Below are 19,888 nucleotides of genomic sequence, written 5' to 3'. Positions count from 1 at the left end.
GCGGCACCCGAGGGCCCGGCGCGGGGGTCCAAGGTGTCGTTCTCGTGCCGCGGGGCGGGCGCGGGGCCGGGGCCGGCGGATGAGGCGGGCAGCGAGGAGGCGGGCCCCGCGGGGGAGCCGCGCGGCAGCCAGGCCAGCTTCATGCAGCGGCAGTTCGGCGCGCTCCTGCAGCCCGGCGTCAACAAGTTCTCGCTGCGGATGTTCGGCAGCCAGAAGGCCGTGGAGCGCGAGCAGGAGCGCGTCAAGTCGGCGGGGGCCTGGATCATCCACCCGTACAGCGACTTCAGGTGTGGCCCCGGCGGGCGCCGAGGGGGGCGCCGTCCTTGGAGCACCTCGGGGAGGGCGGGGCTGCGCGCCCCGTGGGTGACCTCGGGGCCCCTCGGTGACCTCGGGCGCGTCCGAGACCCGCCCCGTGATGGCCTGGGCGCGCGAGGCTCCGCCCTGGGGCAGGGGTGGGGGTGGGGGGGGCTCTGGGAAGCGCGCGCAGGCTCCCGCGGTGACCCCTGAGCGCCCCCTCCCACGCGCCCTGACATCCCCATCCCTGCGGGATGGGCGCGCGTCATGAGCCGCAGGACCAGGGTCTGAGCGCGGAGGGGCGGAGAGGACGAATAGAGGGGAACGTGGGCGCAGGGGAGGCGGCAGAGCGGAAGGAAGGAGGAAGGAAGGGCGCCCGGGAAGGACGTGCCTGGGAGAGACCGGCGGAGAAGGGGTTAAGCGAACGTGGCTCGCTCCCAAGGTCTCCACCTGCGCCCCGCAGCTCAGGGAGGCGCGTTCCGGTCCTCGGGCCTGGGTATTGCGCGAGGAGAGGGCGCTGAGCGTGCTGGGGTCCCCAGGCTGTGTTCTCTGCGCCGCAGCAGCCCGAGCCACTGGGTGGCGTGCCCATGTGTCAGTGGGTGTGTAGACGTTGTCTGTGTTCAGGCGGTTGATAGGTGCAAAGGCTCAGAGCAAGGCCCAGCGCAGGGTCACGGCTGAGTATGTTTGTGGTTCTCGTTCCTGGGTGCGCGCCCTGTAGCCTGCAAGCGTGAAGCGTGCATATCACTGCAGGCTACGTGTGTGATGGGGAGCATGTGACTGCAGGGGGCGTGGGCCGAGCGATCTAGGGGGCAGGCGGGTCCCTAGGGGTGTGTGTGTGTGTGTGTGTGTGTGTGTGTGTGTGTGTGTGTGTGAAGTTAAGTGGCCGTCAGGGAGGTGTGACTTGGCACGCAGAGGGTCTCCACGGGGCCGAATCCCAGGGCGGGCGCGGCTTCAGCACCACGGACAGCGGCCCACGGCGCTCTCGGAACCGCGGGTTTCATCAAGCTCTGGGTCCTGCCGGGAGCCTGAGCCCCTCGCCCCCACCCGGGAACTTGTTCCGCGCTTGCTCGAGCTTGTCCGGAGCTGGGAAAGGGGGCTGTGGGATTCTCCCCTGTTCTGACCCTTCCGCAGCTCCAGTGCTTGACAGCTGAGGAAACTGAGGCCCCAGGGGCACACAGAGACTGGGATTCCACCTGCCTACTCTTCAGACCTTCCCTGGGGGGTGAAGACACCCTTGACCAATGGCTTGAGTTCTGGGAGAGGCCACGGGTGGGGGGACCTGGGGTGTCAGAATGAGGTGCATCTGGATGGTCCTGACCTGCACAGGGGCTCCCCATTCCGTGCAGGTGGTCCAGGCTGGGAGAACTTGGGTCAGTGTTTCTGCTCACGTTCCAGCGACCTGGCCAGCTGGCTGGGAAGGGATATCAGGGACATGGGCGGGGGGGGGGGGGGGCCGGGGAAGGGGCCTGCAGAAAGTAGCCATTGCCCTCGGTCTTCTCCAGCACGTCTGCCTGCAGCCAACCTCCCCCCCCCCAACCACCTGCCCACTGCCAGCGGTGGGGGACCCTGGGCTTCCTCTTGGCTGCAGAAGGGGCGGCTTACAGCCTGAGGGGAGGGGATGCCAGGGGGAGGAGCTGGGCTTCCCGGTGCTTGTGCCACTTGGAGCATGGTCACCTGTGAGGATCTGGGCAGGCCACGTGGTCTGGGCTGGGCAGATAAGCTGTAAAATAGGGTTGAGCAAGCAGGGGGATGGGGACTAGGGGAGACACTGTCAAATTGAAAACAGGATATTTCCCATCTGGGATGCCGTGGGGCCTCTACAGCCCCCCATGTCTTAGTGGAGGGCTGATTCAGTATGGACACAGGCCCCAAGCTTCCTGAGGCTCCCTGGGCGGCCCAGGTGCCATGGCAGCGCCTTACTAATACTGATTCAGTCATGTCAGCTGTAAAGTGGGAAGGGCACAGAGAAGTTAAGTCACCTGCCCAAAGCTACACGATGAATCGGGGCAAATTGGGGGTTCGCACCTGGGCAGGCTGGTAGCCCAGCCTCTGGCCGCGTCCCATCCAGACCGGGAAGACACGGGAAGGGAAAGGCTTGCTGGAGACTGTTCGAGATATCGGGGTACCCGAAGGCGGGCTGCAGATCATTGCTATGCTTCTATGCGTGTGTGAGCTTTTGTGAAACTGCTCACGGAGCAAAAGGCGGAGGAGCCTTTCTGGGTCCGCTTTTCCACACTTGCCCCCTTGAAATCTGACCCGACGGTGCCTGCGTCCACACACTGTGCAGGCTCTAAAGCGGAAAGAGATTCTGAGGTGCAGGCTCCCATGCCAGCCCCCACGCCTGCCCAAGACCAGGGTGTCTCCACCTCCCTGAGCTCTCGCTGTTGCTTGCCTGTGAAGCCCTTCCCGTGCCCATCGGCCCGGCCCCCACCTGGCACGGAGAACGGGACGACGGGTGTCCGCCGAACTGGAGCCGCCCTGGCACCGCCTCGTGCGCAAGCGGGCATACGCCTTCCAGGGCGTGGGGTGCTTGTGGGGGCCTCGAGGAGGGGGAGCTCTTGACACGTGGGAGTGGACAGAGGAAGGTGTCCGGGAGGAGAGAGCGTCCGGGGGAAAGGCCAGAAGGCAGCCGTCTGCAGAGGGCCCCGTGCTGCCTGCGGCTGGGCTCGCGTCCTCTCTGGGCCTCCCGCCTTGGTTTCCCCAAACGTGAGAGGCGGTGGTGTGGGCAAACGGGGGTGTGTGACTTTCTATGCCATTCCGGCCCCTCCCCCTGCTTCCCTGCAACGACCAGCCTTGGGACACGCTGTCCCCTTCCCCACCCCTGCCCGCACCCCAGCTCTGACCCACTGCCGCCTTGTCTCACGGACGCGCTGCCGGCACACCCCGACGCGGCCATTTCCACTTCACGTTGCTGGCCTGCCTGCCCCTCAGCGCCTGCCGTGGGCCTGAGGGCCCGTGAGGTCCCTGTCACGTCTGGGGTCTCAGGTGTTCGCGAGCTCGCTGAGCTCACACAGGCGCTCCGTGGTGCCCGTCCCTGGGCTGCGATGGACCAGCCCAACCCCTTCTGAGGCTGTTTCTCCGCGCGGAAACCGGGCATGTGGGAGGCACCAGGGCCAGGACGGAGAAGCCCCGGGACCTGTTCCAGAGGGGCTCACGGGGGGCAGGGGTGGGGGGGGAGGGGGAGCAGGTGGAGAAACAGGTCCAAGGGACAGAGGGAACAGTTTGGGCTTGGGAGGCTTGGTGTTCCCTTCTGGGCACCCTGAGGTCCGTGCCCGAATGGGAACAGGTGTCAGAACAAGAGTGCGAGGCAGGGGGGCAGCCACGGGGCCGGTGTGGAGGGCCACAGTCACAGCCGGCACCTCACGGAGTCCCCTCCCCTCCAAAAACACGAGAAAATAAGTACAGTTAATTCCTGTTCCTTTCACCTGGACCAGCACTGATTCCAGAGGGCAACAGGCCCCACGTGTGTGAAGCTCATGGGGGAACAGTGGGTGGGCAGGGGGACCCCAGCAAGGGTGGCCCCTGTGGGGCCCGGCTGGGACCATCACTCATTCTGGGTTGTTCTCCCCCACCGCCTCCTCATGTGGTTGTCACTCTGGTAACAGGCAGCCCCGGGGCCCGGGGGCCCGGGCAGGTCGGAAAGTTTGGGCGAGTGGCTTTCAACTTGCTCCTGTCTGTAAGTGCCTCTGAGGTCTGATCTGAGTCTCTGCCGCTGCTGCTGACTTTCCTGCACTGATCCCCAGTTGTCTACCGTGGGGGGGCCCCGAGTGAGGGGAAGAGATGAGTCCTTTCCTGCCCCTCAGAGGCATTTAGACAAAGCCGGGACCAGTGGACGCTGACCTGTGTCTGTGTCACGTCCTCTGGGGTCCCCGGGGGACTGGGCCGGTGGAGGGGCTGGTCTGAAGAACCGGATGGGACCGGAGGCCCCTGTCTCCTACCCCAGATGGCCTGGCGGATCCGAGGGAGATCAGTGTGGGAGCACTGTCTGCAAATCCCCGCATTAACTCACGGGAATAAATCCTGCGTTATCCGGGGGGGAGGGGGGGGGCGGGGGCAGGGGTGAGACAAGGGTTTCCCTGGCTCCAGACCCAGCACGGAGGCACGTGGGGTGGGGACAGGGGACAAATCCACTTCCCCAGGTGAGGGTTGAGGCCCAGGGCCCACCTGGTGGAAGGAAGGAAGCTCCACGATCCATATGAAGGGTGAGAGGCCATCTGTGGCCGAGGTCCCCCTCCTCTCTCCAGGGGACTCCTGCCAGAATTTGGAATTTCTGGTCCCTGCTTTAAAACCCTCGTGTCTCCAACCCCCTTGCTCCAACATCATGGGGGCCGGGCCTCCTCAGACCAGACCCTGCTTCACTTTTCCCCGTCAAGAAGCCGGCCCCAAATCCAGCCACTACAGGCCATTCCATCTCCCTCCTGCCCCCTTCCTAACCTCCCCACTGCCAGCATGGGCCTCTCAAGGTACATTTGTCCGTCTTTCCCTCTCACTTACGGCCTCCCAAGGGCCTGCAGAACCCAGCTCCTGCCCTCAGCCGTTTCCTTTCGTGCCTACTCCAGCACCAGGCCACCTGGCCAGCCTTAAGAGGGGGAAACCCCAGTGCAGCCACAGGACCTTTGCACTTGCTGCCTCCTCTGCGCGGGGCGCAGGGTCCCCTGAACTCTGTCAAGCAGCTACTTCTCCATTGTCTGCCCAAGTGCCATGCCCTCTGAGAAGCCCTCCGCACCCACTCTGAAGCATCCCACTCACTTATCTGTTGGTGTGGAATGTCTGTCTCCCCCACCCAGCCTGGGGCTCTGAGGGAGAGCTGGGTCTGTGTGGTCGCCAACTGTCCTCCCAGCCTGGCACACACCCTGCCCCCACAGCCTGCCCAGGCCCCGGGCTCACCCAGGAATCCGCTGATCTTTCCGGGAGGTGTCTTCCTTTCCTAATCCCTGACACTCGACTCGGATTTGAAACTCCATAAGGGAGGGCTCCTGCCCGCCCTGGCCCTAATCCCTTCAGATTTGCCTGATTTGTAATTCCTGGACTGCTTCCTGCCAGGTTCTTAGTGCTGGGATCCTGCGGTGGGGTGGGGGGTGGCGGGCTGCCTTGGTTCAACAGCCCTTATCTGGCCTGGAAGTCTCTGCACCTGGGTTCTGTCCCTCAGTACTCGCCGTTCAGGGTGGGGGCCCCAGCCGAAGTCCCGTGCCCCTGTGGGTGCACGCGGGTACATCTGGGACAGGGCTCCAGGACCGTCTCCCAGCGGCAGGGCACTGGAGCCGAGACGTCCTGGGCCTAGGGGTCATGGCTGTCGAGCCCCGAGCTCCCTGGGAGACCCTGCATCGTCCCAGTGTCCCCGGGGCTGAGCCTGTGTCACTCAGCCAACAAGGCCGCTGCCCTCCCGGGGCTGTGCCGGAGACAGAACCGAGGGATCCGGGTGCTCCCACAGAAGCAGGGGCCCCTCTGGGGCCTCATTGTTATTTGTCGGGGAAGGTTTTTTTCTTTTAATGTTTATTTATTTATTTTGAGAGAGAGACAGAGAGACCGCGCGAGCAGGGAGGTGCAGAGAGAGAACAAATCCCAAGCAGGCTCCAAGCTGTCAGCCCCATGTGGGGCTCCATCTGACAAACCGTGAGATCATGACCTGAGCCAGAATCAAGAGTCGGACGCTTAGGGGCGTTTGGGTGGCTCAGTCGGTTAAGCGTCTGACTTTGGCTCAGGTCATGGCCTCAGGGTTCGTGGGTTCGGGCCCCACGTCGGGCTCTGTGCTGACAGCTCAGTCTGGAGCCTGCTTCGGATTCTGTGACTCCCTCTCTCTCTCTCTTCCCTTCCCCCTGCTCATGCTCTGTCTCTCTCAAAAAATAAATAAACATTAACAAAAAAACAAAACAAAACAAAACAAAACAAAACAAAAAAAAAAAATATATATATATATATATATATGTATGTATATATAGTGGGATGCTTAACCGACTGAGCCATGTTAGGGAAGATTTTAAAATATGGGATTTAATTACGGTCATTGAAGGCCCTGGGTAGCTGAAAGCTGACCGTGAGCCAGACCTCTGCTGGCTGCCTGGGGAGGCCCTTGTAGTCCCTGGGCCCCAGTCCTGCTGGGGTGGCCCACTGAGGGAGGGCTGCCAGGATTGGGCAGATGAGGCACTGAGGCTCAGAGGAGAATGGTTAGTCCCAGGCTGTGCGGCCCAGGAGGGAGGTCAGGGGAGGGGAAGGGGAGGGGCTTAGGGGGAGGACCGGGGTTCCTCTGTCCCCGGACCAGATCCTCTGCCCCAGTCCTTAGGTCCCCCTTGGTGGGTGTGTACAGCGCCCTCTTCCTCCTCCTGTCCCCTTCCAGGGGACCAGGGGGCTGGTGAGGACAAGGGTCAGGGCCTCGGGCCCCTTTTGGGGCGTCCTGGTTGGAGCAGGTGGGGCACCCTAGTGATGGACCTGGGGATTGGGTCACTCTGCCCCAGAGCTGCTTCAGAGCCCCTGTCCAGCACTCTGTCCTCTGTGGTCTGACTCCTCATTAGCCCAGGGGACACCATCCAACCTGGGAAGACAGCCCGGATAGAGCGACAGGACCAGGGATCGCTCCCCAGGGACCAGGGGCAGTGGACAGGGCTCCAGGCCTGCAGGAGGAAGGTTAGCCCTGGCCCTAAACAGGCGGGCAGTAGACAGAGGACAGGTCCTGAGGACACCAGGCCTGGATCTCGGTTCTTTGCCCCCACTCCCTGGCGGGGCCACCTCTCTGGTCTGTCAGTGGGGAAGTGTGATGCTTGCTCCTACCCTCATCCCAGGAACAAAGGGAGAGAATGTCTGTGAAGAGTCACCTGTGAAGCCACCTTGAACTCTGGCCATTTAGATTGTTTCTAGACTCCCCCTGGGGGTTTCTAACCACCCCCCATCCATGGTTTCTAGGTCCTCTGGCCTTCTCAGTTACTCTTTCCCGCTTGCTCTGTCCCAGGCGTGTGCCGGAAGTGGGGGAGGGGGCAGGGCAGGCCTCAGTTCAGAGAGGGTGAGGGGTGGGACTACAGTGGAAGCTCTGGGAGGGAGGGTGGCGGGCAGGGGCGGCAGGCAGGTGGGGCCCCTCATCCCGCGCCCCACACCTTGCCTAGATGCAGACAAAGGAAGGTCCTGAATTTTTAGCAGCCATTCGATTTTGCCCTTAATACCCACCCCCAGGGCACTCAGTCCTTTTAGCTCTCCAGGTCTTCAGGTCTTTGTCCCCATCCCCAGGCCCTCCCATCACAGCCCAGCCGGGGCCTCACGACCACCACCGAGAGGAGGCTCCCGCTGCAGGTGTGGGTGGGACAGGCTCCTGGAGGGCCCTCACAGGCTGCCACTCCCCGGCCCCTTTCTCCCCGATGGAGAGAAGAGTGGGGGTCCCAGGGGCTGTGGGACTGGCGCACGGCCGCACCCACCAGCAGCCCAGAGAACCGGGTGTCAGCCCGGGTCTGGCCGCTGCCACCGAGGTGTTAGACGTTGGGTGCCTTCCAGCCTTTGGCTCTCGAAGACTGAGCTACTGTGAACATCTTGGTACAAATTGCTTTTTAATTTTTCTCTCTTCCTCTTGGACAGTTTCCTTGGGATCACTTCCCCGAAGTGGAGGGCCTGGGCCAGCCGGCACACACGGGCTAACTGCTGCTCCCCGCAGCGCTGCCCAGAAAGGAGCTCCCAAAACACAGAGCTCACTGTGGCCAAGCCAGTCTGCAGCCTTCGGCTTTGCTTCAAGTTTTGTTTTTGTTTTTGTTTTTTTTTTTTTTTTTTTGAGTTTACTTATTTTGAGAGAACGAGCACATGTATTTCAGCCAGGCAGGGGCAGAGAGAGAGGAGAGAGAATCTTAAGCAGGCTCCTCGCTGAGCATGGGGCCCAAAGCGGGGCCCGGTCCCGGGACCCCAGGACCATAACCTGAGCCGAAATCAAGAGCTGGATGCTCAACCGACTGAGCCACCCAGGCACCCCTGGGTCTTACGGCTTTTTTTTATTTATTTGTGCTAATTTGGGCGAACGCTGCGGCCCATGGGCCCCTCCTCTGCCCCTCCAGCTGGCCAGCCAGCAGGAGGGCCCAGGGAGCCGCAGCCTTTAGGGGCCTCTGGGGCCTGTGCCGCCCACAGGTGACAGAGCTTTCTCTAAGTGGATGTGGGGACCCCCACTGTGACGGGGAGGGCACTGGGCCCACGGCAGAGCCCTGCACAAACCTGTCTGGGAGAGTGACAACCTGGAGAGAGCTCACAGGGCTGACGCGATCCAGGGGTGGGCGTCTCTCTCTGCAGTACTCAGTAAGAGCAATTTCAAATAAGCGACTTTGTTCAAAATTCGAGACTCTCCTTTACCTGGATCTAGACAGGATGTGTGGACCCAGACCCCAGATCTGGGGCACCCGCTCATCACGGAGACCCCCAACCCATAGCCTCAGAGTTCTTTTTTTCTTTTGTGTGACATAACATTTGGCATTTAGTCATTTAAAAGTATACAATTGAACGGCATTAAGTACATTCCCAATGTTGTGCAGCCATCACCACCATCCGTATCCAGAACTTTCTCATCTTCCCTAAAAATCCCCAACCCCCCGAGCCCCCCTTCCGTCCGTGGATGAGCCTGTTCTGGACGTTTCACACACGCGGACTCACAGCCCACGCGGTCTGTTGTGTCGGGTTCCCTCCCTGAGCGTCGCATGTTCAGAGTCTGTCCGCGGGGTGGGGGGGGGGGGCTCCTCGCTCCTGCTCGCGGCCGAGGGATGTGCGCGTGCGCGGGGAACACGGTCATCTGTGGACGTGCGCGTGCGCGGTGGACACGCTCATCCGTGGATGTGCGCCTGCGTGGTGGATGCACCTGAGGGGCGTGCGCGTGAGCGGTGGCCACGTTGTGTGAATCTGCTCCCCCACCGAAGTTTCCACCTTTGGCCTTTGTGAATCCTGTTCCTGCGAACACGCGTGCGCAGTTCTCCTTAGGTGCCTGTTTTCAGTTCATGGGGTTCACACCTAGGAGTGGAATTGATGGGTAAGACCATGATTCTATTTTTTTTTTTTTTAAGCTTATTTATTTATTTTGAGAGACAGAGCGAGAGCAGGGGCGGGGAACAGAGAGAGAGTCCCAGGCAGGCTCCTCGATGTTAGTGCAGAGCCCGACTAGAGGCTCGGTCTCATGAGCCGTAAGATCATGACCTGAGCCAAAAGCAAGAGTCAGACACTCAACCGACTGAGCCACCCAGGCGCCCCGCTACTGTCTGGACTTTTGAGGACCTAACACAACAGTTTTTCCTTGGAGTGGTTTTGATTTGCATTTTCTCGATCCCTACTGTGCTGGGCATCTGTCCACGTGGCCCTTCTGAACCTGTATGTCCTCATGCTTTGTTCAGAACACCAAGCCCAGCCACCAGCAGATGTCCCTTGAGTGGACAGGCCTTTCCCTGAACAGTGCTTCCCAGGTGGAGTGTGGAATCGGCCTCAGGGACTTGGGAGTGGAATCCGCCAGTCAGCACTTTTTCAGGAGAGTCTGTCACATGAAATGTCCTCTCTCAGCCTCTCCCAGCCTGGGGGGGCCTAGGCCTCTTTCCCCCTGCCTCCCGCCCCCCAGGGTGCTGCCCGAGATGGAAGTTGGGCCAGGAACCCCTTCTGGTGCCCCACTCGAAGCCCTGCTACTCAGGACAGTGTGCGCCCTGCATGCCCCGCCCCCATCCCGCACCCCAGACCCTGTTGTCCCCCACTGTGCTTGCCCCCCCCTTGCATGCCCACCGCCCCTTCCTCCAAAGCCCCCTACTCCCTGCCACCCCAGCTCCTCCTTGCTTCTGTCCCCTTTTCTTTCTCATACGGAAGAGTTTTTTGGACACTGACCCTGTGTCTTGCACATTGAACTTTTTTGGTCATGGGAAAGTTTTAACCAATTTGGGGGCCACCTTTTGGGCTCTGCCAGGTCTCCTGCTTTTTGTTTGTTTGTTTGTTTGTTTAATTAAAAAAATATTTATTTTTGAGAGAGAGAGACAGCACGCAAGCAAGGGAGGGGCAGAGAGAGAGGGAGACACAGAATCCCAAGCAGGCTCCAGGCTCTGAGCCGTCAGCACACAAACTGATGGGGGGCCTGAACTCACGAACTGGGAGATGGTGACCTAAGCCCAAGTGGGAAGCTCCACCAACTGAGCCACTCACGCGCCCCTCTCCAGTTTCTTTAAGGAGGGAAGGTCGTGGGCCGGCTAGAGGAACCCAGGCTGTGGGGGCCCAGCGGGCAGTGGGGGTCATCAGGGGGTGGGAGGGCTTCCTGGAGTTGGGGTACACACTGTGATTCGAGGCCCAAGTCTTAGCTTGGAGGAGGCGAGATCCGGGCTGGCCCTCGAAGGCGTGTGTGTGCTTGCGCGGCGCCGCGGTGGGGACAGCGTGCCCCGCAGCTGCGTGCCGCGTGGGCCAAGGCCTGGCGGTGTGACGGCCCACGCTTCACCCCCAGGTTCTACTGGGACTTCACCATGTTGCTCTTCATGGTGGGAAACCTCATCATCATACCTGTGGGCATCACCTTCTTCAAGGATGAGACCACCGCCCCGTGGATCGTGTTCAACGTGGTCTCGGACACGTTCTTCCTCATGGACCTGGTGCTGAACTTCCGCACGGGCATCGTGATCGAGGACAACACGGAGATCATCCTGGACCCCGAGAAGATCAAGAAGAAGTACCTGCGCACGTGGTTCGTGGTGGACTTCGTGTCTTCCATCCCCGTGGACTACATCTTCCTCATCGTGGAGAAGGGCATCGACTCCGAGGTCTACAAGACGGCGCGCGCGCTGCGCATCGTGCGCTTCACCAAGATCCTCAGCCTCCTGCGGCTGCTGCGTCTGTCGCGCCTCATCCGCTACATCCACCAGTGGGAGGAGGTGAGCGCCGGGCCCGCGGGCAGGTGCCGCGGGCAGGTGCGGGCAGGGGAGGCTCGGGGAGGGGCTGCGAGGGGCAGGGTCGTGGGGGCTGAAGGCGGGGCCCTCCATGCATTCGCGCCCCCCCCCCACTTCATTCTGCCCTGTAAAGGGGGGATCCCACCCCCCGCCCCCACTGGCGGCAGCGAAAACAGGCCCAGAGGAGCGAGGTCACGCCCCCTCTGTCCCGAGTGAGCCGCTTCTGGACTGTCCTCCAGCCCGCTGCCGCCGGCAATATCGCCCCCAGTTTCTGGGGCCGCGGCAAGGCTCCGGGGGGGGGGGGGGGCAGCGGGTGGGGACGGGGTGGGAGGGGACCTGGGCCACGCGCTCTCGTCAACCCGGAGGGCAACGGGCTGGGGGGTGGGGTTAGAGCTTGCGGTGAGGCGGGGACACCCGTCGCAGGTCTCAGGGGCTGGGGGTCCGGGCCCGGGGGCATCTTCCTCCCACTGCCCTGGTGGGTGAGAGGCGGCGGGCGGGGGACCCTCATGCCGCGCCCCGCCCGCAGATCTTCCACATGACCTATGACCTGGCGAGCGCGGTGATGCGCATCTGCAACCTCATCAGCATGATGCTGCTGCTGTGTCACTGGGACGGCTGCCTGCAGTTCCTGGTGCCCATGCTGCAGGACTTCCCGCGGAACTGCTGGGTCTCCATCAACGGCATGGTGGTGAGCGTCCGGCCCACCGTGGCGCGCAGTCCCCGGACCCCGCCCACCCCAGTGCCCCGCCTCGGGTGCACGCAGTGTCCCGAACACCCCCTCCCCAGTGACCGCCTGGGTGCTCTGGTGACTTTGAGACCTTCAGACCCCAACCGCTGAGAGGCGGCTTGTTGACCAGAGTGCCTAGGACAGCTTCTGGCACCACAGATAATGTCACCAACGTTTCCTCTGTGTCCACTGTTTACTTACATACACTATGCCGAAGAGGGCTTGTGGTACCCTAACCCTGAAGTAGGAAAGCAGTATCTTGGGCCGGAAGAGGTAAGAACCCACCGAGGGAGGGCGCAAGCACCCGTGTGGATTCCTGGCTGAGACGCTGACCATTAACAAGGGCGAGTCTCGGGGCCGGACGTGGGCCTAGATGGCAGGATGGGCGGGTGGGGCCCCTGAGGTCAAGGGACTCCCTGGGGTGGCGACCGCAGGCCCACCTGCCCCTCGTGGCTTTGCAGAACCACTCGTGGAGCGAGCTCTACTCCTTCGCGCTCTTCAAGGCCATGAGCCACATGCTGTGCATCGGGTACGGGCGGCAGGCCCCCGAGAGCATGACCGACATCTGGCTGACCATGCTGAGCATGATCGTGGGCGCCACGTGCTACGCCATGTTCATCGGCCACGCCACCGCCCTCATCCAGTCGCTGGACTCCTCTCGGCGCCAGTACCAGGAGAAGGTCTGAGGGCAGGCAGAGTCTGGAGGTCTGGGGGGCCCACCCTGCTGTCCCCCAGCTCCCTGTGTCGTGCCTAGGACAGGGGCCGGCAGGGAATGTGGGGGCTGAGGACCCTAGAGGGGTCCGTGGCTGCGATTAGGGGGAATTAGAAGGTCCCCAAGACAGTGAGGAAGCTCGGGGCCCTTTAGGAGGAGGGCAGTCCGGAGCCTGGGTGGGAGACATGGTGGGAAGGGTTGAGGGGGACACAAGCTGAGGATAGGGTGGGAGCTGCGGTGGCGGGGGGGGAGGTCCCAACGGAGCAAGGCCAGTCCATGGCGCATCAGGGAGCCCCTGGGGGCTGTTTAGGAGGCGGGGCTCATCCCAGGGGTCTCTGGGCCAGCGTGGGCGAGGCCAGAGCAGGGAAGCACAGAGAGGAGTCCAGGAATCCTGGGGTCGCTTGAGGACGTGCTGGGTGACTGAACCCACTGAGGAGGCTCCTGGGGGAGCAAAAGGATGTCTGGCCCCTCGGACCTGGCCTCTGGGCGGGGGCAGCCCCCCTCTGGGGGGGTGGCGCCAGGGCCCCCAGAGGGGGGCAGGAGGGGCCAAGGGGAGTGGGCAGAGGCCCCGTGTGCTGGCCCTTTCTCGAGTTCTGCCTCGAGCTCCACCCTGCCTCAGTGTCCCCCTTCAATGCCGAGGTGTGCTCGGCTCTCCGGGACACAGCCCCGTCCGTCCTGCACTGCTGCCTAGTGGCCGGTCCTGGCTGGGCAGCTGCGAGCGCCACCCCCCCCCCCCAGCCCCACAGCAGCGCCGGCTGGGTCGGCCGGGTCAGCTGGGCCCGGTGCCAGGCGCCCCGGCTGTCCGGAAGCCACGGGTCTCACACCCAAACATGAGCTGGTGCTGCCACCCGCCTGGCATCACGGGTTCCGCTGAGCTCAGGGCAGCTGTGTCCGGGTGGGGCCGGGGCGGAAACGGGGCTGGGGGCACCCTGGGAGCACCATCCTGGGGACAGCAGGGCCTGGCACCCGTCTAGTGCCCACAGCCCCTCCCTGCTCAGGAGGGGCTGAGCCGGTGGTTTCTGGAAAGCTCTCTGGGGAGGGGAGGCAGGGCCACTGACCGATTCGGGAGCCTCTGGGATGGGCTCCGGCATCCTGGGGGACCTGGGGAGTCTGGCCCAGCCCACTGTGAGGGCCTAGAGCCAAGCTGACCCCCCCCCACTTCTCGGGGGCGGGGGTTCCCAGATAAAATCCAGGACACAAAGAGTAACTTACCTTCGCATAAGCATGTGCCAAATATTGCACGGGTACCGCTAAGTACTTTTGCTGTTTATTTGAAATTCAGATTTAACTGGGCACCTCGCGTTGCCGTTGTTGAAGCTGGCAGGCGTGTCTGGGCTGCAGCAGGGGCCCCCGGAGGTGGCAGCCGCTGACCCGGGCCCCCCCTCCCCCCACTCACACAGTACAAGCAGGTGGAGCAGTACATGTCCTTCCACAAGCTGCCCGCCGACTTCCGCCAAAAGATCCACGACTACTACGAGCACCGCTACCAGGGCAAGATGTTTGACGAGGACAGCATCCTGGGAGAGCTCAACGGGCCTCTGCGGGAGGTGAGGCGGGGCCGCGGGGCTGTCCGTGCTGCCAGGCCCTCCTTCCTGGGGTTGAGCGGGGAGGGGGGGGGGGCTGGCCCGGCTGCAGCTAGACGTGTCCTCAGGCTCTGACCCTCAGCAGGTGCCCCTCTGTGAGTCTCCACGTGCTGCACCCCCACGATGCCCCTCGGCGCCCCAGACCCCGCTTCTGCACAAGTCCTGGGTCCCCCACAGCCACTGCCGGATTCCCCTTACCCCGTCTGGGGTCCGAGCTGGACAGAGGGGAGGCGGCCTGGAGCTGGCGAGCCCAGGGTGGGGGTCGAGCTTCGCTAAGCACAGGAGCCCTGCCGAGCACCAGCTTTGGGCGCCGGCTCTGCCGGGACAGCCCATGGGACCTCTGGCGAAGTTCCTGGGGCAGCTGTAATCAGTTCCCACCAGCCGGGCGGCTTCACACCCCAGAGATGTGTTCTTTCACATTCTGGAGCCTAGAAATCCGAGATCCAGGTGTGGCGGGGCCACGCCCCCTCCAGGGGCTCCGGGAGGGGGGGGGGGTCCTTCCTGCCTCTCCCAGCTCCTGGTGGGAGTCCTCCGTGTCCCTCGACTTGTGGACACCTCTCCCCGATCTCTGCCTCTGCCGTTACATGGCCTCCTTCCCTGTGTCCCCCCCCCCCTCTTTTTTTTTAATGTTTATTTTTGAGAGAGAGTGTGAGCAGGGGTGGGGCAGAGAGGGGGACAGAGGATCTGAGGCGGGCTCTGCGCTGACAGCAAGAGAGCCCATGTGGGGCTCGAACCCACAAACCATGAGATCAAGAGTCGCATGCTCTACCCACTGAGCCAGCCAGGCGCCCCACAACGCAGTAGCTCTTAGTGTATTTAGAATTGTGCGGCATTACCCCCGTCTAACCCACAGCACCCTTGAACCCCAGGACACCGCTGGCGGCTAGTCGTCACTCCCCATGCCACCCCCCAGCTCCTGGCAAGCCGTGTTTGATCACTGTTTGCTCACACGGTTCCAAAGTCACATTTACAGAAACACGTACGTCCAGACAATCTCTGGCTCCCGTCCTGACTTCCTCCTGCCACATCTCCCATTTCCTTCTTCGGTGCAAAACCCAGGCGTGGCCACCGCTCTCCGCTGCCTTCACTGGACCCTTCCGGCTGTGGGGGCCTCCAGGCACCGAGGCCCCAGGGTCCGCCCTCCTCTTGCCCCTGAGTTTCTGGCATGCACCTCTGGAGTTTTGCTCATGTATTTGGGACGGGGCTGAGGGGTGAGGGGAGGGTCCAGTCCCTCTGGGCAGCCAGCAGCGCTGTGAGGCACCCAGCCCCCAATGCACACGTGAGAGGGGCGTCTGGGCTCTTTATGTGATGAAAGGCCGTTTTGTGTTTCTCCTTCTGTGAACCGGCCACAGGTTGCGTTTGTATTTCTACAGAATTTTTTATCCTTTTGTCATCTTACAAATCCTTTATGTGTGGAGGACTTCATGTGATGCAAATCTGCACCCCAGTGGTGGCTTTTAACTTTGCTTATTGAGTGTGTGTGTGTCTGTGTGTGTGTTTTGCCATGCGGGATTTTCATGCTCTATGAGTGCTTGCTGTACACAGCAGGTGTTAAATGTGTGCCTGCTGCACAGAGTGGGTGTGCAGTGGTCAGTGTCTATCTTCTGTACACAGCAGGCGCTCTGTGTGCTTCCTCCACACACTAGGTACTCAGTACCTAATTGCTGCACAGAGTAGGTGTTGAATACCTACTCTCTGTATACAGTAGGTGCACAGTACATACGTGCCGACATCGTAGGCCCCAATACCTGGCTCCTGTCAACAGCAGGTGCACAGTACATGCTTGCTGTGCCACCCAGCTGTGGGGGTTCACCCACACTTCCTTATAGCACCCCTCAACTCGCTGCATCGTGCTTGGGCACGTTTCTGGCCTCCCGGTGTCTCCCGCCGGCCCGCCTGCTCTGTGTGCCAAGCCCACCCGGAGTCTGGAGGCTGCGCAGCGTGTTTCAGTGTGCTGGGGGGCCAGTTGCCCCTTCTGCTCTTCGGCACGAGCAGGCTTCCCTGCGATTTTTGCTCATTTGTTCTGAACGGCCTTGCGTAGCTTCAGTAATTAACAAGCAAACCTGATGGTGTTTTCTTTGGGAGCACGTTACGTGTGTGGATAAACAGGGAGAAAGGTCGTCTTTCGTCCCCGTGACGGTGACGAGCTCTGCCTAATGACCGTGTGTTCAGCCTCCCCCCGTGCCTTTCGGGGGGCTCTCCAAGCTGCCCTCATACAGGTCCGGACATTTCTTGACCTCGTGCCGTGCTTTTACTTTGCTCTCTGTGCTGGTGTCAACGGGGTCTTCCCATGTGTTGTGTCTTCTTCCGAGTGGTTTTTGTTTGTATACGTAAAAGCTATTGAGTTTCCTTTTAAGGTTAAGCTTCCCTTTTTATTGAAATGTATCTTACAGAAAAAGTGCCCACGTCGTGAGGGCACACTGGACGGATGAGAGCGACACCCTTGTGTACCCACTGCTTGGATTGAATGTGGAACATTTCCACCCCTCTCAGAGGTTCCTTGCCAGGGGTGACCATCACCCTGGTCTCTGCCACCGTTGATTCATTCATTTTACAGTTCTTGGGTTTTTATGTTGATTTTTCTAATCGCTTGCTATTTTGACTCTTAATGTTGTAGTCGTACATGGAGTCTTTTGGATCTTCCAGGTCCGTCATATTAAAAGAGTAAAGAGATTTAGCGTCACTGTTTCTTTCCCAGTTCTCATGTCTCCGATTGCCTTTTTCTTGTCTAATTGCACTGGCCAGCATTGCTAATACAGCGTTAAATGGCAGGGTATCACTGCACATTTTTTTCTTGCTCTTGCCCCTGGCGGCAAAACCCTTCGATGTCTGCCCTGTAAGTAAGACGCCGGCTTTCAGCCCGAGTATTTGAAACTCCTTTCATGGGGCGCCTGGGTGGCTCAGTCGGTTAAGCGTCCGACTTCAACTCAGGTCACGATCTCGCGGTCCGTGAGTTCAAGCCCCGTGTCGGGCTCTGGGCTGATGGCTCAGAGCCTGGAGCCTGCTTCGGATTCTGTGTCTCCCTCTCTCTCTCTGCCCCTCCCCCATTCATGCTCTGTCTCTCTCTGTCTCAGAAATAAACGTTAACAAAAAAAAAATTAAAACTCCTTTCATAGATGAAGAAACTGCGGGTCTGCAGGAGAGGCAGCCCCTAAGGGAGGGCGAGACAGAAACAAAAACCTGCGCCCTGTGTCACCCCCTGCTTCCTGCCCCTACAGGAGATCGTCAACTTCAACTGCCGGAAGCTGGTGGCCTCAATGCCACTGTTTGCCAACGCCGACCCCAACTTTGTCACGGCCATGCTGACCAAACTCAAATTCGAGGTCTTCCAGCCCGGTGACTACATCATCCGAGAAGGCACCATCGGCAAGAAGATGTACTTCATCCAGCACGGTGTGGTCAGCGTGCTCACCAAGGGCAACAAGGAGATGAAGCTCTCTGATGGCTCCTATTTTGGGGGTGAGCCGGGGACCAGGGGCTGGTGAGAGCTGGACCCCCTTCCTGGGTTAGGCGGGGAGCCTGGGCAGGCGGGGAGCCTGCAGGGGTGATGCCGTGGGCGTCAGGAAGGACCTGCGGAAGGGCCCTACTAGCAGAGGGGAGGAGGCGGGACTGAGCCCAGCGGCTGTGCGACCCCCGTGGGGCGGGGCTGGATGGGGGCCGGCGGGTGTGGCCCGGAAGCCGAGGTCGTCTCCCTCTGCCCCGCGCGCGCGCGCAGAGATCTGCCTGCTGACGCGGGGCCGGCGCACGGCCAGCGTGCGCGCCGACACCTACTGCCGCCTCTACTCGCTGAGCGTGGACCACTTCAACGAGGTGCTGGAGGAGTACCCCATGATGCGGCGGGCCTTCGAGACTGTCGCCATCGACCGCCTGGACCGCATCGGTGAGGGGGCTGCTCGGGCGGGGTGGCGGGGCATCCGGCGAGATAAGGTGGTGTGTCCCAGCTGACCGCAAGTCCCCTTGTAGTCCCCAGACCAGACTCTCTGACCTGCTTTGTCCCTTGGCCAAACATAGTCCTGGTTCCCCAGGAAAGAGCAAGTGCAGAGTGTTTCCAGTTGTGCACAACTTCTGCTCACTTAGCAGAGATTTGTGTGGCACCTGCAGCGTGCCAGGAGGTGTGGACGCTGGACCGAGAGGCTGGCTCGGAGGCCACCCTCGGGCTTACGTCACAGAGGAGGGGGTGGGGGTGGCAGGGCTTCTGCGCGATGCTGAGTAGAGGCCAGGCTGAGTAGCTGTTGCCAGCTAGAAAGGGACAAAGTACATTCTAGGAGTGAACGCAGCATGTGCAAAGAAAGGCCTGGGGGGGTGGGGGGCGAGGAGGCCTGGAGCCCAGGGAGCTGGAGAAGCTGGGAGGTCGGGGAGGTAGGCAGGGACCAGGTACACGGGACCTACTGGGCTGCGGATGGGAGTTTGGACTGGGAGCAGTAGGGAGCCATGGATGATTCCGGGCAGGGGAGGGTAGCATACTGGAGAGAGATGGCGGCCTGGCCTCGGGTGTAGGGAGAGTCAGAGGGTAACCTCGGCAACGGTCGGGAGGTGGGGCCCTCAGCACTTGCTGCTGACTAGACACGCGAGTCAGAGAGGTCGTGGCCCCTGGTGCTATTTTTGGAAGTGAAGACAAGTGGGAAAGGACTGGGTGGAATGCAGCGGTGTTAGAGGAAAGACTTCCCAGCATACAGAAAGCATTCAATTCATGTTTGCATACAACAGGCACTCAACAGTGTGCTCTATACACAGGTGCTCAGCAGATCCGTGAGTGGCAGGTGCTTAGAAGTGTTTGCGATACACAGTAGGCTCTCGACATACGCTTGCTCCACACGGTGCGCACTTAGCACCCGGGCTGCGTACAGGCGAGTGTTCTAGGTGTGTTGCTGTATACTGCAGGTACTCAATACACGGATCACTGTACGTAGGAGGTACATTGCATGCTCGCTACGGTGTCTCATACCTGCTTTGTGTACACAGCAGGCACTTTAAGTGCTTGCTGTACACTGTGGGTGTGCAATACGTGTCTCCTGTATGCAAAAAGTGCCCCGGGCATGCTGGAGGTATACAGTAGGTGTCTCATGCCTGCTTTGCCTATGCAGTAGGTGCTCTAATGTGCTTGCTACGCACAAGTATTTGATTAATACTGTATACAGAAGGTACTCCATACCTGCCTGTTACATACAGCAGCAGGTCATGCGTGCTTATTGTACACAGTAGGTGCTCAGTTTTGCCGGCTACACTACACACAGAAGACACTTGGTATCTATTTGTTGTAGGCAGGAGGGGCTCCGTGCACGCTTGCTGTGTGGAGTGCTTACTTGTACGCCACGGTGTCTTGACGAGTGTGCCAGCTGTATGTCGTAGGTGTCCGACACCTGCCCGCTGTTCTACGCTGCACGCTCTCCGTGCGCTTGCTCTGTACAGCAGGTGCTCCATACATGCCTGTCGTGCACAGCGGGCGCTCAGATTCTGGCCTAAGATGTGCAAAAGGTGCTCGGTGCGTGTCAGCTACAGCAGGTAGGTAGGTACGAGCGGGGGCGTGGTGCACACTGGCTGTGCCGAGTAGGCGCTGACAGCCTGACGCAGTGCGCGCAGCGGTGTGCGCCCTAGATGGACAGAACAGGTGCCCAGTACCCGCGGACCCACTGCGGGAGGCGCGCCGCGGATGCACACGCCCCAGGGCTGCAGCCCCCTGACGCCCCTGCCCCGCCCCCAGGCAAGAAGAACTCCA

The 19,888-nt window shown here is 61.2% G+C and overlaps 1 protein-coding gene across 1 annotated transcript; it reads left to right on the top strand.

Moving 5' to 3' along the window:
- Window positions 1-3: 3 nt before the first annotated feature.
- HCN2 (hyperpolarization activated cyclic nucleotide gated potassium and sodium channel 2) lies at window positions 4-19,887 on the top strand (the record flags this gene model as incomplete). The annotated part of the gene is made up of 8 exons (XM_040462572.1): window positions 4-287; window positions 10,712-11,135; window positions 11,677-11,838; window positions 12,339-12,557; window positions 13,990-14,136; window positions 17,391-17,631; window positions 17,888-18,052; window positions 19,874-19,887. Coding segments are annotated over 8 exons (1,656 nt in total), but the record flags the coding sequence as incomplete, so codon positions are not given.
- Between the last annotated feature and the right edge of the window lies 1 nt (window position 19,888).

This window comes from Herpailurus yagouaroundi, unplaced genomic scaffold (genome assembly GCF_014898765.1).
Source record: "Herpailurus yagouaroundi ecotype Mexico unplaced genomic scaffold, PumYag 348, whole genome shotgun sequence".
NCBI classification, from domain to species: Eukaryota; Metazoa; Chordata; class Mammalia; order Carnivora; family Felidae; genus Herpailurus; species Herpailurus yagouaroundi.
This window is presented reverse-complemented; position numbering and strand designations above follow the sequence as displayed.